The 25412-nt window shown below is 25.2% G+C and overlaps 12 protein-coding genes across 12 annotated transcripts; 7 read left to right on the top strand and 5 right to left on the bottom strand.

Moving 5' to 3' along the window:
* Positions 1–15: 15 nt before the first annotated feature.
* ENU1_125010 (DEAD/DEAH box helicase, putative) lies at positions 16–2010 on the bottom strand (the record flags this gene model as incomplete). Its single annotated transcript, XM_008859931.1, has 1 exon — positions 16–2010. One exon carries the CDS (start codon positions 2008–2010, stop codon positions 16–18), a length of 1995 nt encoding a protein of 664 aa, XP_008858153.1.
* Positions 2011–2070: 60 nt separating this feature from the next.
* Positions 2071–3209, bottom strand: ENU1_125000 (DENN (AEX-3) domain containing protein; the record flags this gene model as incomplete). Its single annotated transcript, XM_008859930.1, has 2 exons — positions 2071–2932; positions 2977–3209. The coding sequence occupies 2 exons, from the start codon at positions 3207–3209 to the stop codon at positions 2071–2073; spliced, it is 1095 nt and encodes a 364-aa protein (XP_008858152.1).
* A 66-nt stretch (positions 3210–3275) lies between these two features.
* Positions 3276–4697, bottom strand: ENU1_124990 (protein kinase, putative; the record flags this gene model as incomplete). Its single annotated transcript, XM_008859929.1, has 3 exons — positions 3276–4140; positions 4202–4319; positions 4376–4697. The coding sequence occupies 3 exons, from the start codon at positions 4695–4697 to the stop codon at positions 3276–3278; spliced, it is 1305 nt and encodes a 434-aa protein (XP_008858151.1).
* Positions 4698–4912: 215 nt separating this feature from the next.
* ENU1_124980 (ribosomal protein L35Ae protein) lies at positions 4913–5239 on the top strand (the record flags this gene model as incomplete). The annotated part of the gene is made up of 1 exon (XM_008859928.1): positions 4913–5239. The coding sequence occupies one exon, from the start codon at positions 4913–4915 to the stop codon at positions 5237–5239; it is 327 nt and encodes a 108-aa protein (XP_008858150.1).
* Positions 5240–5472: 233 nt separating this feature from the next.
* Positions 5473–7566, top strand: ENU1_124970 (RNA recognition motif domain containing protein; the record flags this gene model as incomplete). Its single annotated transcript, XM_008859927.1, has 1 exon — positions 5473–7566. The coding sequence occupies one exon, from the start codon at positions 5473–5475 to the stop codon at positions 7564–7566; it is 2094 nt and encodes a 697-aa protein (XP_008858149.1).
* Positions 7567–9427: 1861 nt separating this feature from the next.
* Positions 9428–10369, bottom strand: ENU1_124960 (hypothetical protein; the record flags this gene model as incomplete). Its single annotated transcript, XM_008859926.1, has 2 exons — positions 9428–10104; positions 10156–10369. 2 exons carry the CDS (start codon positions 10367–10369, stop codon positions 9428–9430), a joined length of 891 nt encoding a protein of 296 aa, XP_008858148.1.
* A 121-nt stretch (positions 10370–10490) lies between these two features.
* On the top strand, positions 10491–14261 carry ENU1_124950 (hypothetical protein; the record flags this gene model as incomplete). Its single annotated transcript, XM_008859925.1, has 1 exon — positions 10491–14261. One exon carries the CDS (start codon positions 10491–10493, stop codon positions 14259–14261), a length of 3771 nt encoding a protein of 1256 aa, XP_008858147.1.
* Positions 14262–14311: 50 nt separating this feature from the next.
* ENU1_124940 (hypothetical protein) lies at positions 14312–16417 on the bottom strand (the record flags this gene model as incomplete). The annotated part of the gene is made up of 1 exon (XM_008859924.1): positions 14312–16417. The coding sequence occupies one exon, from the start codon at positions 16415–16417 to the stop codon at positions 14312–14314; it is 2106 nt and encodes a 701-aa protein (XP_008858146.1).
* Positions 16418–16871: 454 nt separating this feature from the next.
* ENU1_124930 (hypothetical protein) lies at positions 16872–18119 on the top strand (the record flags this gene model as incomplete). The annotated part of the gene is made up of 1 exon (XM_008859923.1): positions 16872–18119. One exon carries the CDS (start codon positions 16872–16874, stop codon positions 18117–18119), a length of 1248 nt encoding a protein of 415 aa, XP_008858145.1.
* A 410-nt stretch (positions 18120–18529) lies between these two features.
* On the top strand, positions 18530–21965 carry ENU1_124920 (hypothetical protein; the record flags this gene model as incomplete). The annotated part of the gene is made up of 3 exons (XM_008859922.1): positions 18530–19378; positions 19631–20077; positions 20538–21965. The coding sequence occupies 3 exons, from the start codon at positions 18530–18532 to the stop codon at positions 21963–21965; spliced, it is 2724 nt and encodes a 907-aa protein (XP_008858144.1).
* Positions 21966–23106: 1141 nt separating this feature from the next.
* Positions 23107–23650, top strand: ENU1_124910 (hypothetical protein; the record flags this gene model as incomplete). Its single annotated transcript, XM_008859921.1, has 2 exons — positions 23107–23271; positions 23330–23650. The coding sequence occupies 2 exons, from the start codon at positions 23107–23109 to the stop codon at positions 23648–23650; spliced, it is 486 nt and encodes a 161-aa protein (XP_008858143.1).
* Positions 23651–24159: 509 nt separating this feature from the next.
* ENU1_124900 (RhoGAP domain containing protein) lies at positions 24160–25248 on the top strand (the record flags this gene model as incomplete). The annotated part of the gene is made up of 1 exon (XM_008859920.1): positions 24160–25248. One exon carries the CDS (start codon positions 24160–24162, stop codon positions 25246–25248), a length of 1089 nt encoding a protein of 362 aa, XP_008858142.1.
* Positions 25249–25412: the final 164 nt, after the last annotated feature.

The raw sequence follows: 25412 nt of genomic DNA, 5'->3' as shown, positions 1-25412 counted from the left end.
TTAAATAAATATCAATCAATCATGAATTAAATTTGGCATTTCTTCTTGAACTAATTCATGTTCTAAAGAAAGAACTGAACGAATGAAAGGTTTTGTTGTATAAACTAATTCAGCAAAAAGTACATACTTTTGTTTTTTGTTATGTACACAACTACTTGGATGAATATGAACTATTTTTTGGGTTGTTGTAAGATAGGTGTTATCTGGTTGTCTAATAGCTACATTATCTGGAAATCCAACCAAAAATGCTTTTTTGATACTTTTAATAATTGTTTCTGGAATTGCTTCATTAATAATATTTTTCATATTTTCTTCAGTACATTGTTCTTTCGCAGTTGATCCTTTTAATTCTTTATCCAATACCCCAACACAATATTGAACCAATTGGTCATGTGTAGATAATGCTGTATTTAATGCTTTATAATTTAATGCATTTTCAACACACCATCTTTTTCTTCTATTAACACCAACTTTCTTAAAAGCTAAATACAAAGACAATAACATAAAATGATCCCCATTATCAGATGAATACATTCTCATTGATTGTTGTGCTTTCTCTCTAATAGAAGGTGCTGAAACAAAAAACTGTGTATCAACAGCTAACATAGCAACAATACATAAAATATGTGCAAGACAATTAGATTGTGCTGCTGCAATTATAGTTCTAGCAAATGGAGGGGCAACAGGAAGAGCAACCATAACTTTACCCAATGGAGTGATATGACCATTTTCTAATGCCCCTAGTTTAGATAAATTAATTTCTGCTCTAGAAATACTATCTCCTGATGGTGGTTGAAGAAAATCAAATTGAGTCACATCTATAACATTTAATGCTTTTAATTGTAAAACTACACCATCTAATGAACATCGTTGAATTTCTGGTGTTGTGGTTGCATTAAATTCACTAAACCTTTTTGATGTATATAATCTATAACATTGTCCTGGAGCTTCTCTTCCTGCACGACCAGCTCTTTGCATTGCTTGGGCTTTAGAAACCCAAGTAGTCCTAAGAGCCTCCATTCCTATTTTTGATTGGTATTCTTTTTCTTTGACAAGACCTGTGTCAATAACATATCTCATTCCCGGAATAGTAACAGATGTCTCTGCTATATTAGTACTTAGTACAATCTTTCTTGTATCTGGAGGAGGTGGTGAAAAAATAAGAAGTTGTTGTTCTGGTGGTAATGCAGCATATAAAGGAAGAACTTGAATTGGCTTTACTGTTGCTGGAGCATTCTTCATTCGTTCTAGCAATGCAGCTTCAACAGACTCAATGGCATCTTGACCAGGTAAAAATACCAAAACATCTCCTGGACCAGCACTCATATGAAGCTGTAATATAGCAGTGATAGAAGCATCAACAGGAGAATCTTCAGATTCAGTTAAATGAAATAATTCAATAGGATGTTGTCTTCCTGCAATTGTTAATGTTGGACCAGCAAAAAAGTTACTAAATAATTGGGAGTCTAAAGTAGCACTCATAACAACTACTTTTAAATCTTTTCTTCTTCTTAAAATTCCTCTTAACAATCCAATAAGAATATCTGTATGAACTGTTCTTTCATGAGCCTCATCTAAAACAATCACTCCATAAGATTTCAAATCAGGGTCAAGTAACGCAGTTCTCAATAACATACCATCAGTAAGATATTCTATCTTTGTATCTTTTGACATCTTTTCTTCAAACCTAACTCGATAACCAACTGTAGAACCTACACGACATCCGACTTCTTTTGAAACACGTTCTGCTAAAGTAATAGCAGCAACTCTTCTTGGTTGAGTAACTCCAATTTTCTTTCCTTCACAAATGTTTGACTCCAAAAGAAATTGAGGTAATTGAGTAGTTTTACCACACCCAGTTTCACCAACCACAACCATTGTTTGATGTTTTTTTAATTCAGAGAGAATATCATCTTTTGATTGACGAATTGGTAATTGTTCTCTTTGTCTTAATAATGCTACACGTTCTTTACTAAGAATAATTGGTTTATTAGGAGTTGTTTGAGTCATATAAAAACAACAATGTTAGTTGAATAAGAAAGAAAACCCTAATTTTTGGATAAAAAAGAGTTAATTTTTTATTTTTGATGGAACAGGATATCTTATATAATCTTCTTTTGTTATTTCAACGTATTGTTGCATTAAAGTAGTTTTCATAAATGTCTTTAAGAATTGTTTAATATCTTCATTAGAATATCGAAAATATAAATGTTCATCAAAATAAGCATCTAATGTATTAAGATTTTCTTTTAATGTAATGTATTTACTGACTTGACTATAAATTGGGAATAAAAATAAATTAAATGCACTTTTAATTGCATTTCTTTGTTCTCTTTTTTCTAAAGTTATAGAACGTTTAATTGATTCATATAAAATATTAAATGATCTTATTGGAAATGAATCAATATCTGTTTGAACTAACTTTATATCAGTAGCTTGAACAGTTAATGTGTCAATATTAAAAACAACTACTTCATTTGATACTTGTATAAATTCATTTGTTTTCATTCCAATGATAAAAGGTAAAGGTGATTGAAGTAATGATACCATTGAAACAGGGAGGTGAGTTATAATAATATGTTGCCATTCAAATGGAGTAAGTATTTCTAATAATAATAAAACAACAACAGAAAATTCACTTGGATTTTGTCCAATTACTACAACTCTTCGTTCATTTAAAATACTTGCAAATAAACATCTTAGTGTATTTTCTGATATTTTTGAAAGAAAACTAAAAGCATCAGTTTGAATTGATTGATTAATATTATTAAATTGAAAATTGATTTGTGCCTCTGGATAATATAAAGATGATGTTGAAGGTTGAATATTGTAATGAATAAGATAATTAATAGTTTGATAAAAAAGTGGTTTATTGTCAATATATAAGTGTTTGATAATATTTATTAAATATCGAAAACAAGTAATCCAAACCCTATATGTTAATTAATTAATTAATTCTTCAATTAAAGTACAAACCTATGACTAAATATAAGTGTTGAATGTGTTTGAGTTAATCCGTAGAAATGACCATACCATCTACAATTATTTTGATCAGTAAAAACAATAACTTCGTATTGATTTTCTTTTATATTTTGACAATATTCTTTAAAATGTTTAGGATATTCAAACAATTCAGGAATAACTTCTTTTGAATTAGAACCAGATTCAAAGATAATAATACCATCAAGTAAATGTGGATTTGTTTTCATGTTTGAATGAACTAAAATTTTTAAGTAATAAAAAGTTCAATTGATTTTTGTTGTTGTAATATTATTTTAAACCTTTTCTCTACTATCTATTTGAATTGTAGTATCAATCCTTTTTGTTTCAGGTTCTTCTCCTTCACTTGAACGCTTTTTTTTATCAGGAAAATATACAGAATTTTTCTTAATCCACTCACAGTCTAACATTGTTGCAATACTAGCTCTTTTAAGTGGATCAACAATAATCATTGATTTGATTAATTCTTTAGGTTCTTTGGAAACTACATCCCAAATGGCATCTTTAAAATTGAATTGAGCGTCTTTAATTTGTTTATATAATAAATTTTCATCTTCCATACTAAATGGATGTGTTCCAGATAATATAATGTATAATATAATTCCTATTGACCATATATCACACTCTTTTGTATATTGTAATCTTCCAGATGTTGGTAAAATAACTTCTGGTGCTGCATATTGAGTAGTTCCACAGGATGTAGTTCCATATTGTGCAATTTTAGCCATTCCAAAGTCAGCAATTTTAATTGTAGGATATGGCTTATTCTCTTTTAATAAAATATTTTCAGGTTTTAAATCTCTATGGATGATATGTTGAGAATGAAGATAATTCATTCCTTCTAATAACTGCATAAAAATAAATGCTCCTTCATGTTCATCCATCTTTCCTGTTGTTATAATTCGACTAAATAAATCAGCTCCTTCACAAAAGTCAACTTCAAATATTGTATTTTGTTTAGTTTCAAAACATTCTCTAAATGATACAACGTTTTCATGTTGTATTTTTTTCATTATTTCTAATTCTCTTCTTGAAATTTCATCTAATGTAAATCTTTCTCTTGTTTGATTGAGAATTTTTAAAGCAACAATTGAATTAGTTGATTTAATAATTGCTTTATACACTTTACTATATTGTCCACTAACACATCAATACTCTTTTTTTTTTCTTTCATTTTTCTTTGTTAATTAGAGTAACAAACTCACCAAGTCTTTTAATAATATTATATTTGTCATAACACATTAAATCAACTCCTTTAACAATAACTTCACTTGGAATATTTATACATTCAGTAGAAAAAGTAATATTATAAAAATCATCTATAAATGAATATTTATAATATTACCTTTATTAACATTCTTATAAATTAACAAACTCGGTGCCATATTTATTGATATTTTATCATCAAATGGTATTATAACACTATTTCCTTTTCCAATGTCTTCATCTTTATATTGAGTACCATTTGAACTAGTATCATAGATTATAATATTTTTCATTTCTTTTGATTGAACCTTTATAGTACAATGAAAATTACTTATCATTAAACTACTTAAAACAATATCACATGATTTATGTCTCCCAATTTTTATTCCATTTAATGCCTTCTCAAGTGAAAATGTTTTAATCCGTTTATCTTCATAATTGTCAATTATAATAATAGTAAATTGAGACATTCTATCATTAATGAGTTTCATTCCTCAATAAATGGATAGATTATAATAAAATAATAGTATTTTTATAATAATTTATAGTTTAATTGTTTCCTTGTAAAAATGTTGAAATTTTTTTAATAATTTTCATAAAAAAAAATAATAAAACTATAAATTTTAATAAAAAGAATTAAAATAAATGATTTTATGAACTGAAAAAAAGACAAAGGGTTACTAGAAAATTGATCAAAAAGGAAAACATGTCCAAGTGCAGACTTCACGTTAATGCTGTGTTTATGGGATTCCAACGTGCTCAAAGAAATCAATACCCAAACGTTGCTCTTCTTCAAATTAGTGGAGTAAATACAAAAGAAGATACTCCATTCTATATTGGAAAACGTGTTGCTTATGTTTACAAAGTTAATGTAAAGAAAGGAAGTAATAAACCAGCTATTCGTGCTATCTTTGGTAAAATTGTTGCACCACATGGAAATCATGGAGTTGTTAAAGCTAGATTCTTACATAACCTTCCACCAAAAGCAATGGGACAAAACCTTAAAGTTTTCCTTTATCCATCAAACATTTAAATTGAGACGTTTGGATTAATTTACGTGTTTACTTTATTTGTTTCTTTTAAGAGAAAATTATTACATCAAACAAATTCCTTTAAATTCTTATTTAACACAATGAAATTACTTAAAAACTTAACTGTTTTTGAATAAACCTTTTTTATATTTCTTATTTTATTTTTTAAAACATTTTAAAAGAAGATAAACCCTTGTTTTAGTCATTATGAATTAGAACTTGATATCCATTAATTATGAGTCGTATTATTATTAAGAATCTCCCTGAACGTGCAGACGAAAAAATTCTTAAACAACAATTCGAAAAATTTGGTGGAATTACTGATTGTAAAGTTATGCGTACTCCTCAAGGAAATTCACGTAAATTTGGTTTTATTGGTTTTGAAAATGAAGATCAAGCACAAACAGCAATAACAAAAATGAATGGTGCTTATATTCAATCTTCAAAATTACAAGTTTCATTGGCAAAGGCTATCGGAGATCAAACTATCGAAAGACCTTGGTCAAAATATAGCGTTGGATCATCTTCATTTTCTAATGACAAAAAAAGAAAAGTTATTCCTACAAAACATGAAACACAAACAATTAAAAAGAAGAAGGATTCTTCAAGTCTTGATGAATTAAAAAAAATGGCAAACGAAAGAAGACCTAAATTAGATAACGGTAAGAAAAAAAAATTTGATTCAGAAGAAGATGATCAAAATAATCAACATATGGAAGAAGAAGAAATAATTAATGAACAAGAACATCAAAAAAGTATGGATGAAATTGATGTTAAAGATTGGGAAGAAGGAAGGATTTATATTACAAACCTTCCATTTAATTGTACAGAAGATGACATCAGAAAAGAATTTGATCGATTTGGTAATATAGCAGAAATACATCTTCCAATTGATAAAATCACGAAAAAGTCAAAAGGATTTGGTTTTGTTTTGTTTGTTGTTCCTCAAGACGCAGTAAAAGCTTGTAATGAAATGGATAATAAATTTATCAAAGGAAGAATTGTTCATGTGACATATGCTAAAGCTGATCCATATTCAAATCAACAAGTTGGAGAAAGTAAAAATTATAAAGAAAAGAAACAAAATGAATTAAAGGCTAAAGCAGGAAACCAATTTAATTGGTCAACATTATATATGAGACAAGATACTGCGGTAAGTGCTGTAGCAGAAGAATTAGGAATGAAAAAAGAAGAGATTTTAGATGTTAATGCTGAGTCAATGGCAGTTCGTGTTGCTTTAGCAGAAAACTATGTTATTAATCAAACAAAAAAATGGTTAGAAGAAAATGGAGTTAATTGTACTGTTCTAGAAAATGGAATGAAAGAAAAACGTAGTAATAATATTATTATTGTTAAGAATATTGCAGCAAGCGCTATCGATTTGGAAGTAAAAAGTTTATTTGAAAAGTTTGGAACCTTAAAACAATTTTTAATGCCAAAAAGTAAGGCATTGGCATTAGTAGAATTTGAAGTTGCAAATGACGCTAAAACCGCATTCAAAAGATTGGTTTATTCAAGGTATAGAGGTATTCCTTTATATCTCGAATGGGCTCCAGAAAAAGTCTTTGACGAAGAGAAAGTTAATAAAAAGATGGAAGAAGAAAAACTTACACAAGAAAAACAATCAAAAACAATTCAAAAAGAAGAAAGTCAAAAGAAAAAAGAAGAAAAAACAAAACAAGAAGAAGACAAAAAGAAACAAGAAGAAGACAAAAAGAAACAAGAAGAAGATAAAACTACTACTAAAAGTAACCAAACAGAACTTGTGGAAGAAGGCAGCAAGACATTGTATGTTAAAAATATTAGCTTTAAAACAAAAGAAGATGTTATTAGAAAAGTCTTTGAAAAATGTGGAAGAGTTTTGGCAGTTACTTTGTCTAAAACAAAAGATAAGAAGGTTGAGAAAAATTCCGGGTTTGGTTTTGTTGAATACGCTAAACACGAAGATGCTATCAATGCCATTAAAACCTTACAAGGAAAAGTTATTGATGGACATGCAGTTCAGATCGAAATATCTCAGCCTAAAGTCAAAGATGAAGATCATAAAGAAAGAAAAGAAATTGAAGAACACAAAGTATCAAATAAGTTGTTAGTTAAAAATGTACCATTTGAAACAAATATTAAAGAAGTTAGAGAATTATTTAGAACATATGGTACTCTTCGTGGTGTGCGTCTTCCTAAGAAGGTTGATGGACAAAATAAAGGTTTTGCCTTTGTAGAATACGCTACAAAACAAGAAGCTGCAAATGCTATGGCAGCCCTTAAAAATAGTCATTTCTATGGTAGGCATTTGATCATAGAGTATGCCAAAGATACTGAATTAGACTAAGTTCTATAAGATTGAAATTTAATGATTTTGTGAGATGAAAAAATAAATGAGGTTTAGATTTTTTGTTAAAGACAATTTTTTAAGACTTTTCTCAAATTCACTTAAATAAAAATTTAAGAAAATAAAAGTTTATCTCAATGTTTATTTAAGAGTTAATAAAAAAACCAAAGAGTTAATAATGTTCAAAACAGGTGATATAAAAAGAAGGTACTAGAAATGTACGCATGAAAAAAGTAAAGGGTTATAAAAAGAGTTAGATAAAAATTGTTTTTTTTGAGAAGAAATAGCAATGTTTCATTTGAATAACAACCCAAAACTTATGTATTAAATTTTGATTTAGCTTAAAATATTTCAAATTCAGATTTAAAATAAAAGAAGAAAGGAAGGAAATACAATCATAATAAATGATACAGACAAAGAAAGAATGGAAATGTGATATAATGAAATAATGATTAAGTTAAAGTAATTTGATGATATTAATTATTGTATTAATTTAGAAATTAGTATTAAAAATATTTTAATGAAATATTAATACTTTCATTTTAATCTATTTCATTTAAATCATTATGCAAGAATATTATTTTATAATATTGAAATGTTTCATATTTATAATGAAAATGATGAAATATCTGAAGATGGAAGAATATTTAAATTTGTAATGTTCAATATATTTAAAAGAAAAAGAAGAATGAAATATATTTAAAAATGTAGAACATACAAAATATGATAGAATATGGAAATACAATATTAATAGATATTAAACCAATTAGAATTGAATTATTTTAAATATTGTTATAAATTATCATTAATTAATATAACAACAACTAAGACTAAAAAAATACAGATATTTTTATTTGTGTATTTCTTTAAAAGCAATAATTATTCCAATGATGTTAATTGATTTAGGAAATTCTTGTTTTTATTAATGTACGTCACCAACCAATATTAATATTAAAGACAGAAAATATAGAAACTTCCATAAAATATTTTTGAATGAACCACTTCTTTGAGTTTTGAAATACACCCAAAAATTTAAAAAAGGTAAATGAACAAAATATAATCAAGTTTAATATCAAAATAAATGTTAAGAAATTAGATAATTAATTAAGAACGCTTAAGTGAGTATTCGGCATTTACTTTATCAACTTTAGTCAATGAATAAGGAGATGATTTTTTTATGACTGTAAAGCATTAAAACTAATTATTATTCAAATTTCAATATGTAAAATATGTGAAAATGTTTCAAAAGATGTTGTTAAGAGTCAAAAAACAATTGAATAATGAATAACAAAAAAGAAAATATTGAAATAATATTAATTGATGAAAATGAAATAAAAGTTATAATAAAAATTAAAAAAAAAGAAATTTTTTAGATAATTAAGACACATTTCTATCATACAATAAAGCTGTTAATTTTGTTAATTTAATTTTTTATTCAAATGTTGTAATTCTGTTTTAAATAATAAATATATATTTGATTGTGAGTATTAGAATAAAATGTTTTAATATAATTTACTTTTTTATACTTTTTTTATCGAATTTAATTATTATTTGAGTATCATTCGTATTCTTAGTGCTTATTTCTGTATTTATTCTTTCATATTACTATTATAATGAATCCTTTTTATATAAATCAATTTATCTTATTTCTATAATGAAGGTATTTTGTATTATTTTGGTTTTGTTTATAGAAATTAATTAAACATTTGTATCTTGTCATTATAAGATTGTTAAAACCATTTGTGTATATTAATTAAATATTGATAATTAACATTTAGATTACTTCATAAATAGACTCTAATAATTAATTAATAGTCATTAATAGTAAGTTATTCTAAAAAAATGAACAAAAGTTAATAATTTAATCTTCAATTTCATTAGATGGTATTGTCCAAAATGAATAAAAAAGAGTCATAACTAATGAGCATAATGGGAATAAAATGAGTTTGTCATTAGTTACTGATTGTTTTGTAACTAAACAAAGAATGAAATAACAACTTGTATAAAGAATAAAATTCACAACACTTCGATAAATAAAAGGAATTTGAAGGAAAAAAGAGTATGTTACAAGAGCAATAAATGATGCAATAATACCATAAAGAAGTTGACGAGGAGAATGAAAACCATAAATGAGAGTATTATACATACATAAATAAGAAAAAATGATATAAAGAAGAAGACCAACAGAACACAAAATAATACGAACTGAAGGTTTTTTATTATATTTATTAAATCTATTCGATCCTGAAAAGTAGTGAATTAAAGGAAAATAACAAATTGAAAAATGTCGTTTAAATGAAACAAATATTGAAGTATTTGAATGAGGTATAGAAGATAATAAATATAGAAAAATTCCAAAAAAATAAATAATAGTGAAATAATGACCACTAATTCCATTAAATTTTATTTTTCCAATTTCAGTACAATGTATATCATTTAAAGATACTTTTAACATACAAATAATATAATAATTCCAACGATGAAAGACATATGCATTTAAAACATCAATAATTGAAGTAAAATAAATACAAAAATGCTCTAATTTAAGGTTAATATGAAAATTCATTAAAATGAAAATAATAATCAAACTATCATATTCAATACACACTAAACATGCAATTATTAATGAAACAATTACAGTCCAATATTGAGGATCAAGTATTTTATCTATTAAAGAAGGATAATATTTAAATCGAATTATATTACAACTATCACTTCCATTAATAATCCAAAAATAAAAGACAAAAATAATAATTGGAATGTTATAATAAAGAAAAATATTTATTAATGATTTGTTGAACATTTGAAGAACTAAATAAAATATTAAGAAATTTTTCAATTTTCAATTTTTCAATTATTTAATAACATAATTCCAATTATTAAACCCTATTTTTTTTTAAGTTTTTAAAAAAAACATAAAAACAATGAATAATATCATTGACAAACATCTTCATTTTAATCTCCCACAAACACCTGAAGCAATCTTGAGTTGGGTTCAATCAAGTGAAAAAAGTTCTAAAGAGTTATTGAGTTATTTAAATAAGAAAAATAGTTGTATTTCCAATGAACAATTAGAAAAGTTAGAACAAAGCATTCGTCAAATCATTCAATTACCATTAAGTAAACCAGCGTATAATGCATATGGACATATTATTTATTTAATATTAATAAAATTAAATAAAGAAATTACATATGAACCATTTGTATTACGGGCAAGTCTTAGTGATAAAAAAGAAATTATAAATGAGAAAGAAATGAAAAATATTATTTTATGTATTAAAAAAAGATCATTTGATGTTATTTCTTCAGTTATAGAATCATTGAATAGATACATTAAAAAACAAGGTAATTTGAGTCAAAGTATTCGTGATAATTTAGATGAATTAATTCAATTAATAAGAAATGAATTAGTATTAACTCAAGATAATAAAGAATGGGTTTTATTAAAAGAAGGTTATTTTGGACTTGTTAAATTCTTAAATGAAGAACAAAGTAAAAAAGAATTAATTAGCTCGAATTTAATTAGTTGGAATTGTAAAGGAAAGTATGTTATATTAGACGCTTTATCATCTAATACTAAAACAATTATTATTTCTATTGTTCCTCAACTTTTATTTAATGTTATTAAAGCTGTTGAAGAAACAACATATAAAACAGTTGCATTAAATTTATTGTCTCATCTTCTTAAAGAATTTATAATTTCATTTGAAGATGTTATTAATCAATTAAAGCAATATAACCAATTTAATGAATCAACAATGAAAATTATGAATATTCTTATTTCATTAAAACCTTCTAATAATCAAATTCAATTAGCAGCAAATCAACTTCCATTAGTTACTGCAGCAGCGTTAAAAATGAATTCATATGATATGAATTCTATTATTTCATTTATTCCTTCAATAGAAAAAGAATTGAATATCTCTTTACAAAATGCGTTAAATAAATCATTTCATCTTAGTATTGTTACTACATTATATAGTGATTTAACAAGAATTAATTATCATCAAATTGAAGTTAACGCTTCAAAAGATATTATTAAAGGATTATATGATTGTCCTACAGATGAAATACAAGTCATTACAACAATGATCCCAAAATTTATCTTAAGATGTTCAATAGAAGTTATTCAAGAATTATTTAATTTTATTTGTACGTTTATTGCACATCCATTTAATGAAAAGATTGACTGTTCTATTATACAAATATGTATTAATATTATTCAAAATAATAAAAGAAATGATATTAAACAAATCATTTCCCATTTTCTTTCAACTGAAGAAATTCAGTTATTGTTACAAAGAAGTATTTTAAGTAGAACAGATAAACTTAGAATTATTGCTTTTTCTCTTTATTCATTATTAAATCCTTTTACTAAAATACATTATCAATACCTTCAAATTCAGTTACAAAAATGTTGGAATAAAATTAAGTCACTACGTACATCAGAAGCTGATGCTGTTGCAAGAATTTTTAGTATTTTATGTTCATTTAAACCTTATCCTATAGTCACATCAAATAATACCATTCAATTCACTGGTTCTTCTCTTGAAGACTCTATTCATTCTGTGATTATTCAATTAAAAAATTCAATTGATAAAATTTTACCATCCAAATGTGTTTCATATGAAGATGATTGTGTTTATGGATTATTTAGAATATTGCAATTACTTCATAAAGAAAAAGATGGTTTTACACTTGCAATTCAATTAATTGATTCAAGTGATTATTTACTAACTCTTCCTGCTCCTGAGGGTTCTGCTCCTGGAATGGTTGTTGGTGGATGGACTAGTGTTCGTGTTGCATCAGAAATAATTGCATCTCAATCTTCTTTAGATTTCACTCAAGCATCACAACGATTAGTCCATATTCTTAGAACAGCACTTCATAGAGGAATATTTGAACGTGCAGCAGGTGCTTTAGAAATGGCATTACCGTATGCAAGTAATGAGTGGTTATCAGAACAAGTGACTAAAGTAGTTAACGAAATTGGGTATGAAACTAAATTTACCAGAAGGTCTGCTGGATTACCATATCATCTTTCTGCATTATTAAATGAAGAGTGTAGAAGAATTAAACAACCAACAATGGCCCCACCATTATTGGAATATGTTATTAATACTTTAACTCATTGTGATAGAAATTGCGCTATTCACTCAATGAATACTTTAGCAGGATTAATTAAATCTCAGAAGATTGCAGCAGAAATTGATTTGTTTTTCCCAGGAAAAGCATTAAATTACAGTTTTAAATATATAGATGATATAGATTGGTCTTTACGTAATTCTGCTTCAATACTTTCTGCTACAGTCATTAAACGAATATTTGCTACTCAAGAAAATTTCACCTTAAATCATCTTCTATTCTTAATTCCAAACTCTATTTCAGAGTTTAGTTCAGCATTAGAAAATGGACTAAATAGTGCTATGATTGTTTGTATGATTCTTTCAAGACTATCATCTACTAATTTAATTAATAAATCTTCACTTCAACAGTCATTAGTTAAGTCACTCCTTATTGCTTCACACCGTAAACTTTTTGCTTCAAGTATTGATGCACTTGCAATTGCTTTTACTAAATGTGCATTATTAGAAGATATTCCAGAATTGTTTAATTCTCTTAATGCAACTATTTTAAGAATAGTTAAAGAATATGTCGATAATGGTTCGGTTCTTTCTAGTGGTCAAATAAGTCATTTAACTTCATTTAAACCAATAAATTCATTTGAAGCTTATCAATATTTAAATTTACTTCAATCTCTTAATATTAAACTTCCACAATTGCATCAATTCCATTATTCTTTTAATGATGCTTATACATTAAAATGCATAAAATTAATAGCCAGATATCATGCAAATGATTCTAATCAACTTCCTCAACTCTTAAAATCAGATCAAATTATTGTAAGAGAAGCTGCCTTACTTAGATGTGAAGAGAATCCTAAAGGAGTAGATCCTCAACAATTCTTTGAATCAACATTTACATTATTATTTAAAGAAGCGCCACATGTATTTCATGTTCTAAAGGCAATGATTTCCGTAATGGATTATAACCAAAATGTGCCAATAAATCAATATATCAAAAATACTTCTCAATTGATTAATCAACTCCATACCTTTATTGAAAAAGAGCCTTTACTTCATTCACTTAGTACAAGTATTCTTTTAAGACTTAATTGTATTGACTACTCCCAAATTGATTCAATTTCTTTAAATGAACATGAAATGCAATATTATTTCAAACACTTCCCAATTAACCAATCAATACTATCAATTATATCTCTTCTATTAGAAGACATAGAAAAAGGTATTTGTATTACAAATGCTTTCAATAATGCATTCTTAACATCGTATGACCCATATCATCTGCTTTATTATCTTTTAAGTTTATTTATCTCTTCTTATTCAGATAATTGTAATAAAACATCGGTGACTGAATTATGTGATGTTCTATTTAATCCTTCTATCTTCAATTATTTAAATGAAATAACTCATACATCACAAATTTTTGAACCTGAACTCCCTTCATTTAATTATGACAGAATTGAATTAATCAAATACCTTTCTAGTAATCTTTCAACTTCAAAAGAATTATCTACTTACATTAAAGAAGTAAAAAAAGAGGCATTCATTATTAAAGATAGTGTAGAGATAGTAAATCAATTAATTAAAACCTTTCAAAAAGAATTGAATTAAAAGAAATCATTTTTTTATAAAATTTATTTCTTATTAAAATGGTTTTTTTTTTATTGTTTTTGTTTCAACTGAATAATTTCAGAATGAAGTTGGTCAACTTCTTGTTGTAAATGAATATTTTGAGTAACAACATCTTGTAAAACATTTTGTACTTGTTCAACAACTTCTTTAACTCCTTTTTTTCCAATACTTTTTCCAAAGACATTTTTTAAATATGTATTGATTATTTCACTTTTCCAAATTTGTAATTCTTGTTCTTTTAACATAACACTCTTTTCTAATGTTTCAATGTCTTCTAAATATTTTGATTTTTCTAATTGTAATTCTCCAATTTTATCTCCTAATAATTTAACTTGTTCTTCACCAATAAAACTTGTTGACTTCTTTTTCATTGGTGAAGAAAATGATTCAATTTGATTAATTCTTTTTTTCTGATCTTCTTTTTCTTTTTTATTTCTTTCTTCAGCAGCTCTTGCTGCAGCAAGAAGAACTGAATATTTATTATTCATTTCAGTTATTTCAATTATTTCTTTTTTAGACTTTTCTAATTCATTTTGTAATTTAGTAACTTCTAATTGTAATTTTCCAAGGCTTGCATTTTTATTACTTTTCATTTCATAAATTCTTTGTTGCATAATTTCTTCACTTTGTTTCATTTTCATTTTTAAATTTTCAATTTCATCTTCTTTTTCTTTAATGTTTTCTTCTTGTATTTTTATATTCTTCTTTTGTTCTTCAATTTCATCTTCATATTTCTTTTTTTCATCTTCTTGTTGTTCTTTTATTTTATTTATTTCTTTTTTTAATTCTTCAATAACTTCATTTAATTGACCCTTTTCTTCTTCAGTTTTTTTTTCATCTTTTTTATTTAGATTCATTTTTTGAATGATTTCTTCTTTTTCTTTTTCATATTGTTCTCGTTGAACCATAACTTCATCTAATTTATTTTGTAATTCTCTAATTTTTAATTTATTTTCTTCATTACTTCCTTTTAAAAAATCATTTTCACATTGAAGTTCTTCAAATCTCATTTCTAAATTACAATTTGTAGTTTTAATTTCATTCATCTCATTTTCTATATTCGTTGACATTTTCTTTCCTGTTTCTAGTTCTTCAATATATGTTTTTAATTCACTTATTTCATTAGTCATATCACTTACTTTAACTTGTAACTCAACTTTTGCATTATTTATTGCTGCATTATCATTTTGTAATTGTGTTCTTTCTTTTTCTAATGTTTCTGTTGATTTTTCTAATAATTCTCTTAATGTAATTTCTTTTTGTTTTAATTCTTCATTTTCATTTTTCCATTCTTTTTCAACTTGACTTCTAACATTCTTTTCAGTTTCTTCTTTAATTTGTTGAATTTTATTATCAAAATTTATTTTGAATGTTTCTTCTTTTTCTTTTAATGTTTTTTCAAGTTTTTCATTTGCTTCTTTATAATATTTTTCTTTCTCTGTACTTGCTTGAATACTTTGTTGCATTTCATCATATTTCTCTTTTTCTATAAATATTTTCCCAACCCGTTCATTCTCTAATTTGACTATTCGTTCCATTAATTCTGAAACTTTTGACTGTTCATTTATTTCATTACCTCCACAATCTATTATTTTTATTAATTCATCTCTAATTTCTTTTATTAGTTCGGGTATTATTATTTGTAAATTTTGTATCATTGTTGATGCCTCTGAACTTATTTCTCCTGATAATGGATCTTTATTATCTTTTTTGACTTCTTCGAGAGATTTCTTTGTGATATTTTCTTTTGTTTCTTCTATTTTTTTTTCTAAATTGTTTTTTACTGCATCCCAATTCACTCCTGATGTACTTAAACTTTTTTGAAGGTCATCAATTAATTGGTCCTTCTTTTTAATTTCTTCTTCTAATTGATTGTTTTGCTCTAACAACATTTTTGTATTTTCTTTCATTGTAGCAAATTTTGTACTATATTCTTCAGCCATTTGTTCTTGAATTTCATTAATTAATTGTGAACGTTCAGCTTCTTGTTGTGCTTCATCTTTCTTTCCAAAAAAAGATGTTTTTTTACCTTTTTTTAAAGTAGCAATTTGTTCAGTGTATTTCTTTTCTTTTTCTGCCCATTCTTTCTTCTCTTTCTCAAATCTCTCCCTTTCTTTATCTATCTTCTTGTCCATTCAACTTGTTCTTTTTAAAAGTAGATTCCTCATTTTTTTTCAAGTTCTTTTGCATTTTTATTATTACTTATAATAACACTTTTATTATTTTGTTATATACAACAATTTTTGTTTTTGTTTTTTTATATTGAATAATTGTAGAAATAGATTTTTTATTTTTAGATAAAGAATGGTATTTAAAAAATAAATTTTAATTATATGAAATGAATGGAAATTATGATGACACAAAAATAAAAATAGAAGAATAGAAATCAAGAAAAGAACCATAAACCAAGAAATATAAAAGAGAAACATCTTAAATAAAACACTTTGAAAATAAAGAAATAACAAAAATAAAAAGAAATGTAAAAAAAGGTTTAATCTTTTATGATTTTTGGGAATAAAAGAAAGTTTGTAAATAAAAGAGAAGTTAAAAAAAGAAAAAAGAAGAAACGGAAACTCTTTTTAATTCATTATGAACTTCTGTATTTTCAATATCGAAAATGTTAGTAGTTTATACAATGAAGATTACTTTCCTAATAGAAGAAGTCACATTATTGAACTCATTCATGAAATATTAAAAGCTAATTATTTTAATTCTTATGCTGTAGTTTTATCAGACAAACTTTCAACAATGTACATTGCTCCAACAAATGATTTTAGTGCTATTGATTCTTTATATAACATTAAGCCAACTTCAGAACAACCTCATCACCTACGTTGTTTAAGAAAATCATTATTCATTTCAAAACAACAACACTGTCACTCAGTCCATATTGTTTCATTTATTACTTCTGAAGAAGCTTTGTCTGATGTAGTTTTAAGACAAACAGAACTTCAAACATTACGTAGTTATCATGTTCAATTTGTTTTATTAGGAGATGTATTAAATCCATTAAGCCATACCCGTTCCTTAGTTCGTTCTTTGGTTAAACGACAAAGCCGTGGGTGGGGAGTAACTGAAAACGATTTAACAAAAACAAATCCTTATGAGCGTTTAATGATGAGAATGTCTGAAGGCATTATCATTTTGCCTCGTCGTAAAGTATTAAAACAATTACCTCATATGAGAGCTGGACAAGTTCCGTGTGAAAGTAAAGCTGGCAAATTTATTTCATGTAAAGTAATTACACATATGACGAATGATACAGTTTCAATGATTCCAGTACCAATTATTTCTAAACAAAAGAATTTAAGCACTATTAGATGTGGTAAATCAAATATAGTTGATGGAAAATGTGTGTCCTCAGAAGAATTAGGAATGCTTTTCTTGGTTGAATTATCTCCTATTTTATTTAAGTTGATTTGGAAAACCGAAAATGAGATAGACCATTTGACAATATTTTATGGTGAGACAAGTTGTAAGCAGATAAAAAAAGGTGGATATAACTTCTTAATTTTTGAAGGTAATAAACCCAATGGTAGTCTTACTAAAACAATTTATTGGACTACTTTGGATGCAAAAGAATTTTGTACTGTTTTTGAAAAGGCTATGAGCCAAGATGTTCCACAAAACTATATAAAAATTATGCAAACTATTTGGAATGATAATAAGAAGACATTAAGTAGTATGGAAGAAAAATATATGAGTATGAAGAGGGAAAAAGAAATTGTGAACAAAATGGATGAATATGTAAAAGGTGTTCCTAAAACAGAACTAAATAGAAAAGTAAGAAATGAAGCTGATAAAAAAACAGAACCAAAAGAACCAAGTACTAATTAATAAATAAAAATGTCCAAATTTTTTGCTAATCATTCACGTAGATTTATTTTTTTGTTATTTTAATAAATGGTTAATTTTGTATTAAGGAAAATGATAATAAAATAAGCACTTAATTAAATGTTAATAGAATCGGTTTTTATTATTTCTCGTTCAAGTGAGACAAATCCTGCCTTTTCATCTTTTTTTTTTATTAGGAAAAGAAAAAGAGAAAAAAATAACAAAATAAAATAAGAAAAATTTTATTTAAAATGTAATTTTTATTTTGAAGAAAAGAAAAGAAAGTCAAAAATTTTGTTAAATAAAAAATATAAATGAAACGAATATGATTAAAAGAAGTTAAGGAATGTTGAGTCATATTTACGTAATACAGAATAGAAGAAGAGATCTTGAAATTAAAAAAGGAATAAAGAATGAAATCATTATTAAAGAAGAATATTAAACAAGACTATACCATTGAATTTAAACATATTAAAGGACTAGATATTGGGGACAATATTGAAGTTGTTTTAAAATGGAGAAGAGGGGATAAAAAAGAAAATAAAGGAACAATAGAAAAGGCATTAGTTCATAATGGTGAAATTATTTATTCACCAGTCCAAGTTGTTCATATTCATTGTACATTATTTTTAACAAAAAATGGTTATGATGAAAAAGGACTTGAAATTTCTCTTCATACAACTGGAAAGAAAACTAAAGAACTTTGTGAAGGATTTATTGATTTAGCTAAGTACGCAGACCTTAATGGTGCTTCAAAAGATCTTTCTGTTAAACTTATTGGTAAAAATCCAGCCATTGTTGAAATGTCTATTTCTTCTCTTCTTGGTGAGGCTGGTGGTAGTTCCGATGAAACAGAAGTATTACAAATGAAAGCATCTGCAACTACAGATATTCATGAACTTCTTGTTCAACAAGTTAGTAAAAAGCAAGAGGAAGATGAAAAAGAAGAAGAACTTGAAGAAAAACAAAGAAAACAAAAAGAAATTGCTGAACGAGAAGAAGCAGAGCGTCAAAAGAAACTTCAAGAACAACAGCAACAAATTAGAGAAGCTGATATGTTTGCTGCAGCAAGTTCTTCTGTTAAAATCAAAGGAAAAAAAGAAAAAGATACAAAAAAGAAATTTACACAAGAAGATTTAGATAAGGCGTGTGAAAAAGCTGTTCGTGAAGCTTTAAAAATGAAAAAAGAAAAGTATCATAAGATTAGGGATGATTTACAAAATCAACTTAAAAATACTACTGAGTCTTTAACTCAACAAAAGGTTTGTTTTTATTTCTCCATCACCACTTCATAATATAACTCTCCTTCTACACTCTCATATAAATAATAATCTCTTTTAATTTCTATAATCTCAATTCTTTTTATTCAACTTAGTAAAAATAAGTTGAATAAACAAGTTTGTGTTCACTCACATCAATTCAATAAAAAAAGATAAAATAGTTTGGAAGTAACTCATTTTTATTAGGAAAATGCTATAAAAGAAAAAGAAAATCAAATAGATGAATTAAATAAGAAAATTTCTTCTTTAGAAGAAGAAGTTAAAGAGAAAGAAACATTAAAAGTTTCTTTAGCAAATGCAGAAAGTAATGGAAAACAACTTTCTGAAGTAATTGAAAAGAATAAGATTGAAAGAGAAGAAGAAAAGAAACAAGTTGAACAACAACTTGAAGAATTAAAGAAAGAAAAGAAAGAAGAAGAAAATAAAAAAGAAGAATTAAAGAAACAATTAGAAGAAGAACAAAAAGAAAAGAGTAATATTAAAGTTGCATTAGCAGCATCTGAAGCTGTTGTAGTAGGATTAAAAGCTGAAGTAGAAAAGAAAGAAAATGAAATTACAGAACAAAAGAAGAGAGATGAACAAGAAAAAGAAGAATTAAAGAAAAAAATTGAAGAAACAGAAAAGAATGCAGCTGCAGGTTCTGAACAAATTTTAAATCAGAAGAATGCAGAAATCGAACAAGTTAAAAACGAAAAAGTTTGTTTATTTATTATTTTATTTAATGTGAGTGTAATGTGAGTATATTTGTGAGGATATATAATATTATGAGAGTTGTGAGTTTAAATAATTATTTCTATTTAAAAATGAGGGTGAGAGAGAGAAATATTTTATATTATTGAGGTGGTGATGTGAGTTTAATTTATTTAAACAAGTAAAAATTGTTTAAATGAAAAAGAAAAAAGTAGTGATGAGGTATCTTTAAGTAGTGGTTTTATACAGATAGTGGGTGATATTGTATTTATTTATTAAATAAATACAATAAACATATATTGTTATTATATATATATTTTGAGTGTAAATATTTGAAGAAGTTATTTAAAAGTTTTTATTATATTACACTCAAAATTTAAAAACACTTTTAGTTATGAAAGATAAATAACAAATGTAGGATAATTTAAATAAAGAAATTGAAGAATTAAAGAAAATAAATAAGGAAATTAAAGAAAAAATTGAAAAACAACAAAAAGAAGTTGAAGAAAGTAATAAGAAATATAATGAAAATATTGTAATTATTGAACAACAAAAGAAAGATATTGAAAATATAAAAGAAGAAAAGGAAGAATTAATAAAAAAGAATAATGAGAAAGAAGAAGAAATTAAGCAAGTAATAACACAAAATGAAATATTAAAGAAAAGAATTGAAGAATTTGAAAATAATAAAGGAGACGATATTAAAACATCAGTTGTATTAACTGAGAGAATTGAAGAATTAACACAAGGAATTAATGAAGAACGAGAAAAAAATAAAGTTATTGAAGAAAAATATTCAAAAGAAGTTAATAATTTAAATAATAAAATTAAAGAATTTGAAGAAATTCAAAAGAAACAAGAAGAAGAAAATGAAAAGAAAATTGAATTAATAAAAAATGATAAAGAAAAAGAAATTACTGAATTAAAATGTGAAATTGAAAATTTGAAGAAAGAAAATAAAGAAGAAATAGTATTAAAAGAAAAAATTGAAGATAAACAAGAAAAAGAAATAAAAATTGTGGAAGATTATGAAAAAAGTGAAATGAAATACAACGAAAATAATAAACCAGTTTTTGGATTAATACTAAAGAAATATATTAATGAAGGAGAAACAAAAGAAATACAAGAATTTGAAATTATTAAAAATTTTGGAGAATGTGATTTAGAAAGTGCTGTTTATTTACTTAATAGTATTATTGAAGTTACTCAAAGTGAAAAAACTGAGTATGTTGAAAGAAATAATACATTAAAGAATCAGTTAATGAATATTCAATATAAATTCTTCATTAAATGTATTCAAATTGCTTCAAGTAAACTTAATGGATTTATTGAATTGATGATTAAAGATAACCAATGTTTTGAAAGAAGAAGAGCTGCTGAGTTTGAACAATTAACAGCAAATTATACAGTAAGTTATTTAAAAGAAATTAATAAAATATTAAAAAAGAATAATACTAATGATATTACGCAGAAACAAATAATGATTCAAATCATTACTTATATGAGTTATTTTGTTATTAATACTTTAATTCAAAATGATAAATATATTAATTGTTCTAAAGGACTTCAACTTAAATTCTTCTTTAGTATAATGGAGGCAGAGTTATGTGAAAATAGAGACATATCTTATCTTAGGGATTATCTTCAATTAGCTATTGAAACAAGTGGCTTATTAGTTTTAGATCATTCTAATGAACATTTTAATGTTAAAGAAATCCATCAAACCCTTCCTCATTTAAGTGGAAGTATAATTTATGCTCTACTTTCTCGATTTAAACCTGATAATTTAAATAATGAAATTATTGATAAATCAGTATTGAGTCAAATTGATAAAAATGACACTCCTATTCCTTCTTGTTTTGAATTGATTAAGTATTAATTGAATTTTTATTTGCTTTGTTTCAGTTATTAAAGAAATGATATTCATTAAAGTTAAAATAAACAACAAAGAAGAAGATAAAAAGAAGAAATAAACGGAAATAAGTATGAAAAGACAATAAAAGAAATGAAATAAAATGATTTATTCATAAAATAAGAAGAAAACATAAATAATAAATAAAACAAATAAAATAGTTATTTTAATGATATATTATGTGATTAATATCCAACAAATAAATGACACTTTTATTCCATTTATTTTAATTTTCAAAACATATAAAGTAAGTAACAAAATATTATAAACTTAAATTTGAAATAGTTATATTTGAGGAGATATTACTACGAAGGGGTTATTGTTAATTTTTTTTTTGTACCCTGTTTTAAATTTAAAAAGCAATTTCTTCCTTTTTTGAGAGAGAAAAAGAATGTTCTTGTTATGAAACAATTGTTTTTGAGTTGGAACGTATCAGATTGAACGAATTAGTTTTTGATTGTATATGTTACATCCCTTTTTCTGTTCTCAGTGATTATTTAAATCTGCGATTATTAAAATTATATCTATCAACTTCACAATTGTTTCAATAAAGAAACATTAATTAAATAAACATAAAAATTAAAAATTATTTAAGGATCACAACACTTCTATAATACAAATGAGTAACATTAAAAAATGATTTAATAAAAACTATCTACAACACACTTCAAATGAAATTTACTTACAACTAAAGTATTTCTTTTGAGATAAGAAAATAACATCAAAAACAAGAATTTTGTACTTCATTTACTGAAAAAAATTATATAAAAAAATATAATTTTTAATAAAAGATACCATGGAATAACATGTTTTTGAATCATTTTCATTTCTTTACATATTACTTACCAATCATTCATATAAAGAACTGTAAAAACAACCTATTTCAGTTGTTAGTTTCATTCTCATGTCAAAAGGAAGAGAATCAAAAAGTAATTTACAAATATTTGGCTTTTTCCCAATAATAATATCAACTATCTCAATTGGAGGATTTGTTTTTATCAAAATCTTAACAAACAGTCAAGAAATAATTTCATTCCCTTCAATCTTAGTATTTCTAAGTGTAATAGGGAGTTGTTTCTTTATTATATTGGTTATGATCTTTTTCATTATGAAAAGACAAGATAGATTAATAATCAAAATCTGGACACTTATATGCTCAATTGCTGCTATTTTATTCACATTACTTGCTATTGTTTTATTTATTCAAAGCGTATTATTGATGAATCATTCTCAATTTCAATGTTCTTTAGAGAGAGTTGAACCAACTACACAAGTTTGTTTTTGTTCTTTAATCTCTTATAATATAAAAAAATAAAAATAACAAATATTAGTTTTTTGATTCAATTGTTATTATTGAACAAAACAAAGAAGTTAAAAACACATTAGATAGTTTAAATAAAAATGCAATACAAAACAGAAAATTTGATTATGAATCTGCTGAAGCTCAAATAGATAGAAAAGAGAATTATGAAGATGATCGTGAAATTTGTCCAACTAACTTTATTGATTTTCAAGTTAAATGGCTTATTGTTATTGCATGTTTTGTTGGAGCACATGCCATATGTTGTTTTGTCTTATCTCTAAGATTTAGTTTAAGGTTAATTGTTGGAATTTATCCTTCTTCTTCGATAAGTATTGATGAAAAGAATTAAAGAAAGTGAAATAAATAGACTTTTAGCTTTATATGATTCTTATATAAATTATCTTTCTTATTTATATTATTAAATTTAACACTACGTTCATTTTTAGTTTTAAAATAAAAGAAGTTCAATTCACCTCTTAAATAAAACTACTTTTATTTGTTAAAAACTTTTAATAGGTATTTAATGTATCGTTTTTGTAAAGACTTATTTATAGTTACTTGAAATCCAAAAAGAATCTTTTGAGTAAAAGAGAAGTTATCTCCTTGAAGATAAATATAAAGTTCATAAATTATTTTATTTAGAATAAACATTTCTCACGCTTATTGCTTCTCTTCTAATTTAAATTGATTATAAATTGTCTCTAATAGTATAGTTATTATTTGGTAGTTTCAATTTGTACCATAAATTTCTGATTTTAATTAATATTTAATTATCATTCAATTAATTTTTCTATTAATTTTTTTTAAGAAGAACTAATTTTATTTTTTAAGGAACTTAAAAAATTATAATTTAAAAAGATGAACATGTTTGAAATCAATCAACCTGTGTTTGGAGTCAGCTTGGAAACAGTGATGTCATACCAAAAAGAGAAATATCCTGATGTATCAGTTCCAATAATTTTCCTTTTAATGAGAGATACAGTTATAGCATTAAAAGGTGAAACTACAGAAGGAATTTTTAGAATTCCAGGTAAACAAGAAGAAATAGATGGTTATAAAGAGTTATTTAATCAAGGAAAATATGAAATATATAAAGAATGTAGTTGTCATACAATTGCTGGATTATTTAAATCTTTTGTTAGAGAATTACCTAGTCCTGTTATTCCATTAAATTGTTATGATAAATTTGTTGATGAACAAACAGTAGATGATATTGAGAATGATGTATCAAAAATTCAACCTTTATTAGACTGTTTACCACCTATCAACAAAGCAATGACAATATTTATTATTAATTTCCTTCAACGTATTTCTTCATATGAAGAAAAAACAAAAATGGGAATTGATAATTTAGCAATGGTATTTAGTGCTTGTATGTTAATTAATGACAATATCGATCCTTTTAGTGCACTAACAAAGACTAATGTAGCTAAATCATGTATTGCTGCATTAATCCGTCATTTACCAGAAGATGCAATGAAACAAATTAATATTTCTATTGAAGGATATACACCATTAAGTGGCATAACTCAAGTTGATATAGATCCAATTATTCAATATATTGAAAATAAACAACTTGAAGAACAAACAAAGTCTCAAACTAAAGAAAAAGAACATGCAAAAGCATTTGGTTTGTTTCGAAGTAGAGCCCAAAGTCAATCTAAAAAGAGAGGGTCAAATGAAAGTCCAACTTTTGCTAGAAGTGTTAGTAAAGAAGGGTTAAACGTACCATCATTCCAAAGTCTTTCTGGGCTTAATAATCCTGGCTCCTCACTGAATTCTCCTCATAAAAGAGTTACTTCAGTTTGTTTTACTGGTCAAACAGTTAGTAAATCCATAGAAAAAGAAACTGAAGTTGAAAAAAAGAGTCAGATATGGGATTTAAATTTAGCTCCACGAGCTTTGGTTAAACCTTCCTTCCTAGTTTCAAAAACAATTACTGTTTAAAGTTCTTCTTTTTTCATTTCAATGAAAATCCAATTTATAGTAAACAGTTGGTATTATGCCTGATTGAGCATTTAATTTCATTATTTTCACTTTCTCTTTTATTTTTGTAACTTTTCTTTTAAGTTTTGTAAGATAGAAAAGTCATTATGAAAGAGAAGAAAAGA

Source organism: Entamoeba nuttalli (assembly GCF_000257125.1).
Source record: "Entamoeba nuttalli P19 unplaced genomic scaffold asmbl_5238, whole genome shotgun sequence".
Lineage (NCBI taxonomy): Eukaryota > Evosea > Mastigamoebida > Endamoebidae > Entamoeba > Entamoeba nuttalli.
Note: the sequence above shows the minus strand (reverse complement) of the source record. Positions and strands in the feature narration are given on the sequence as shown.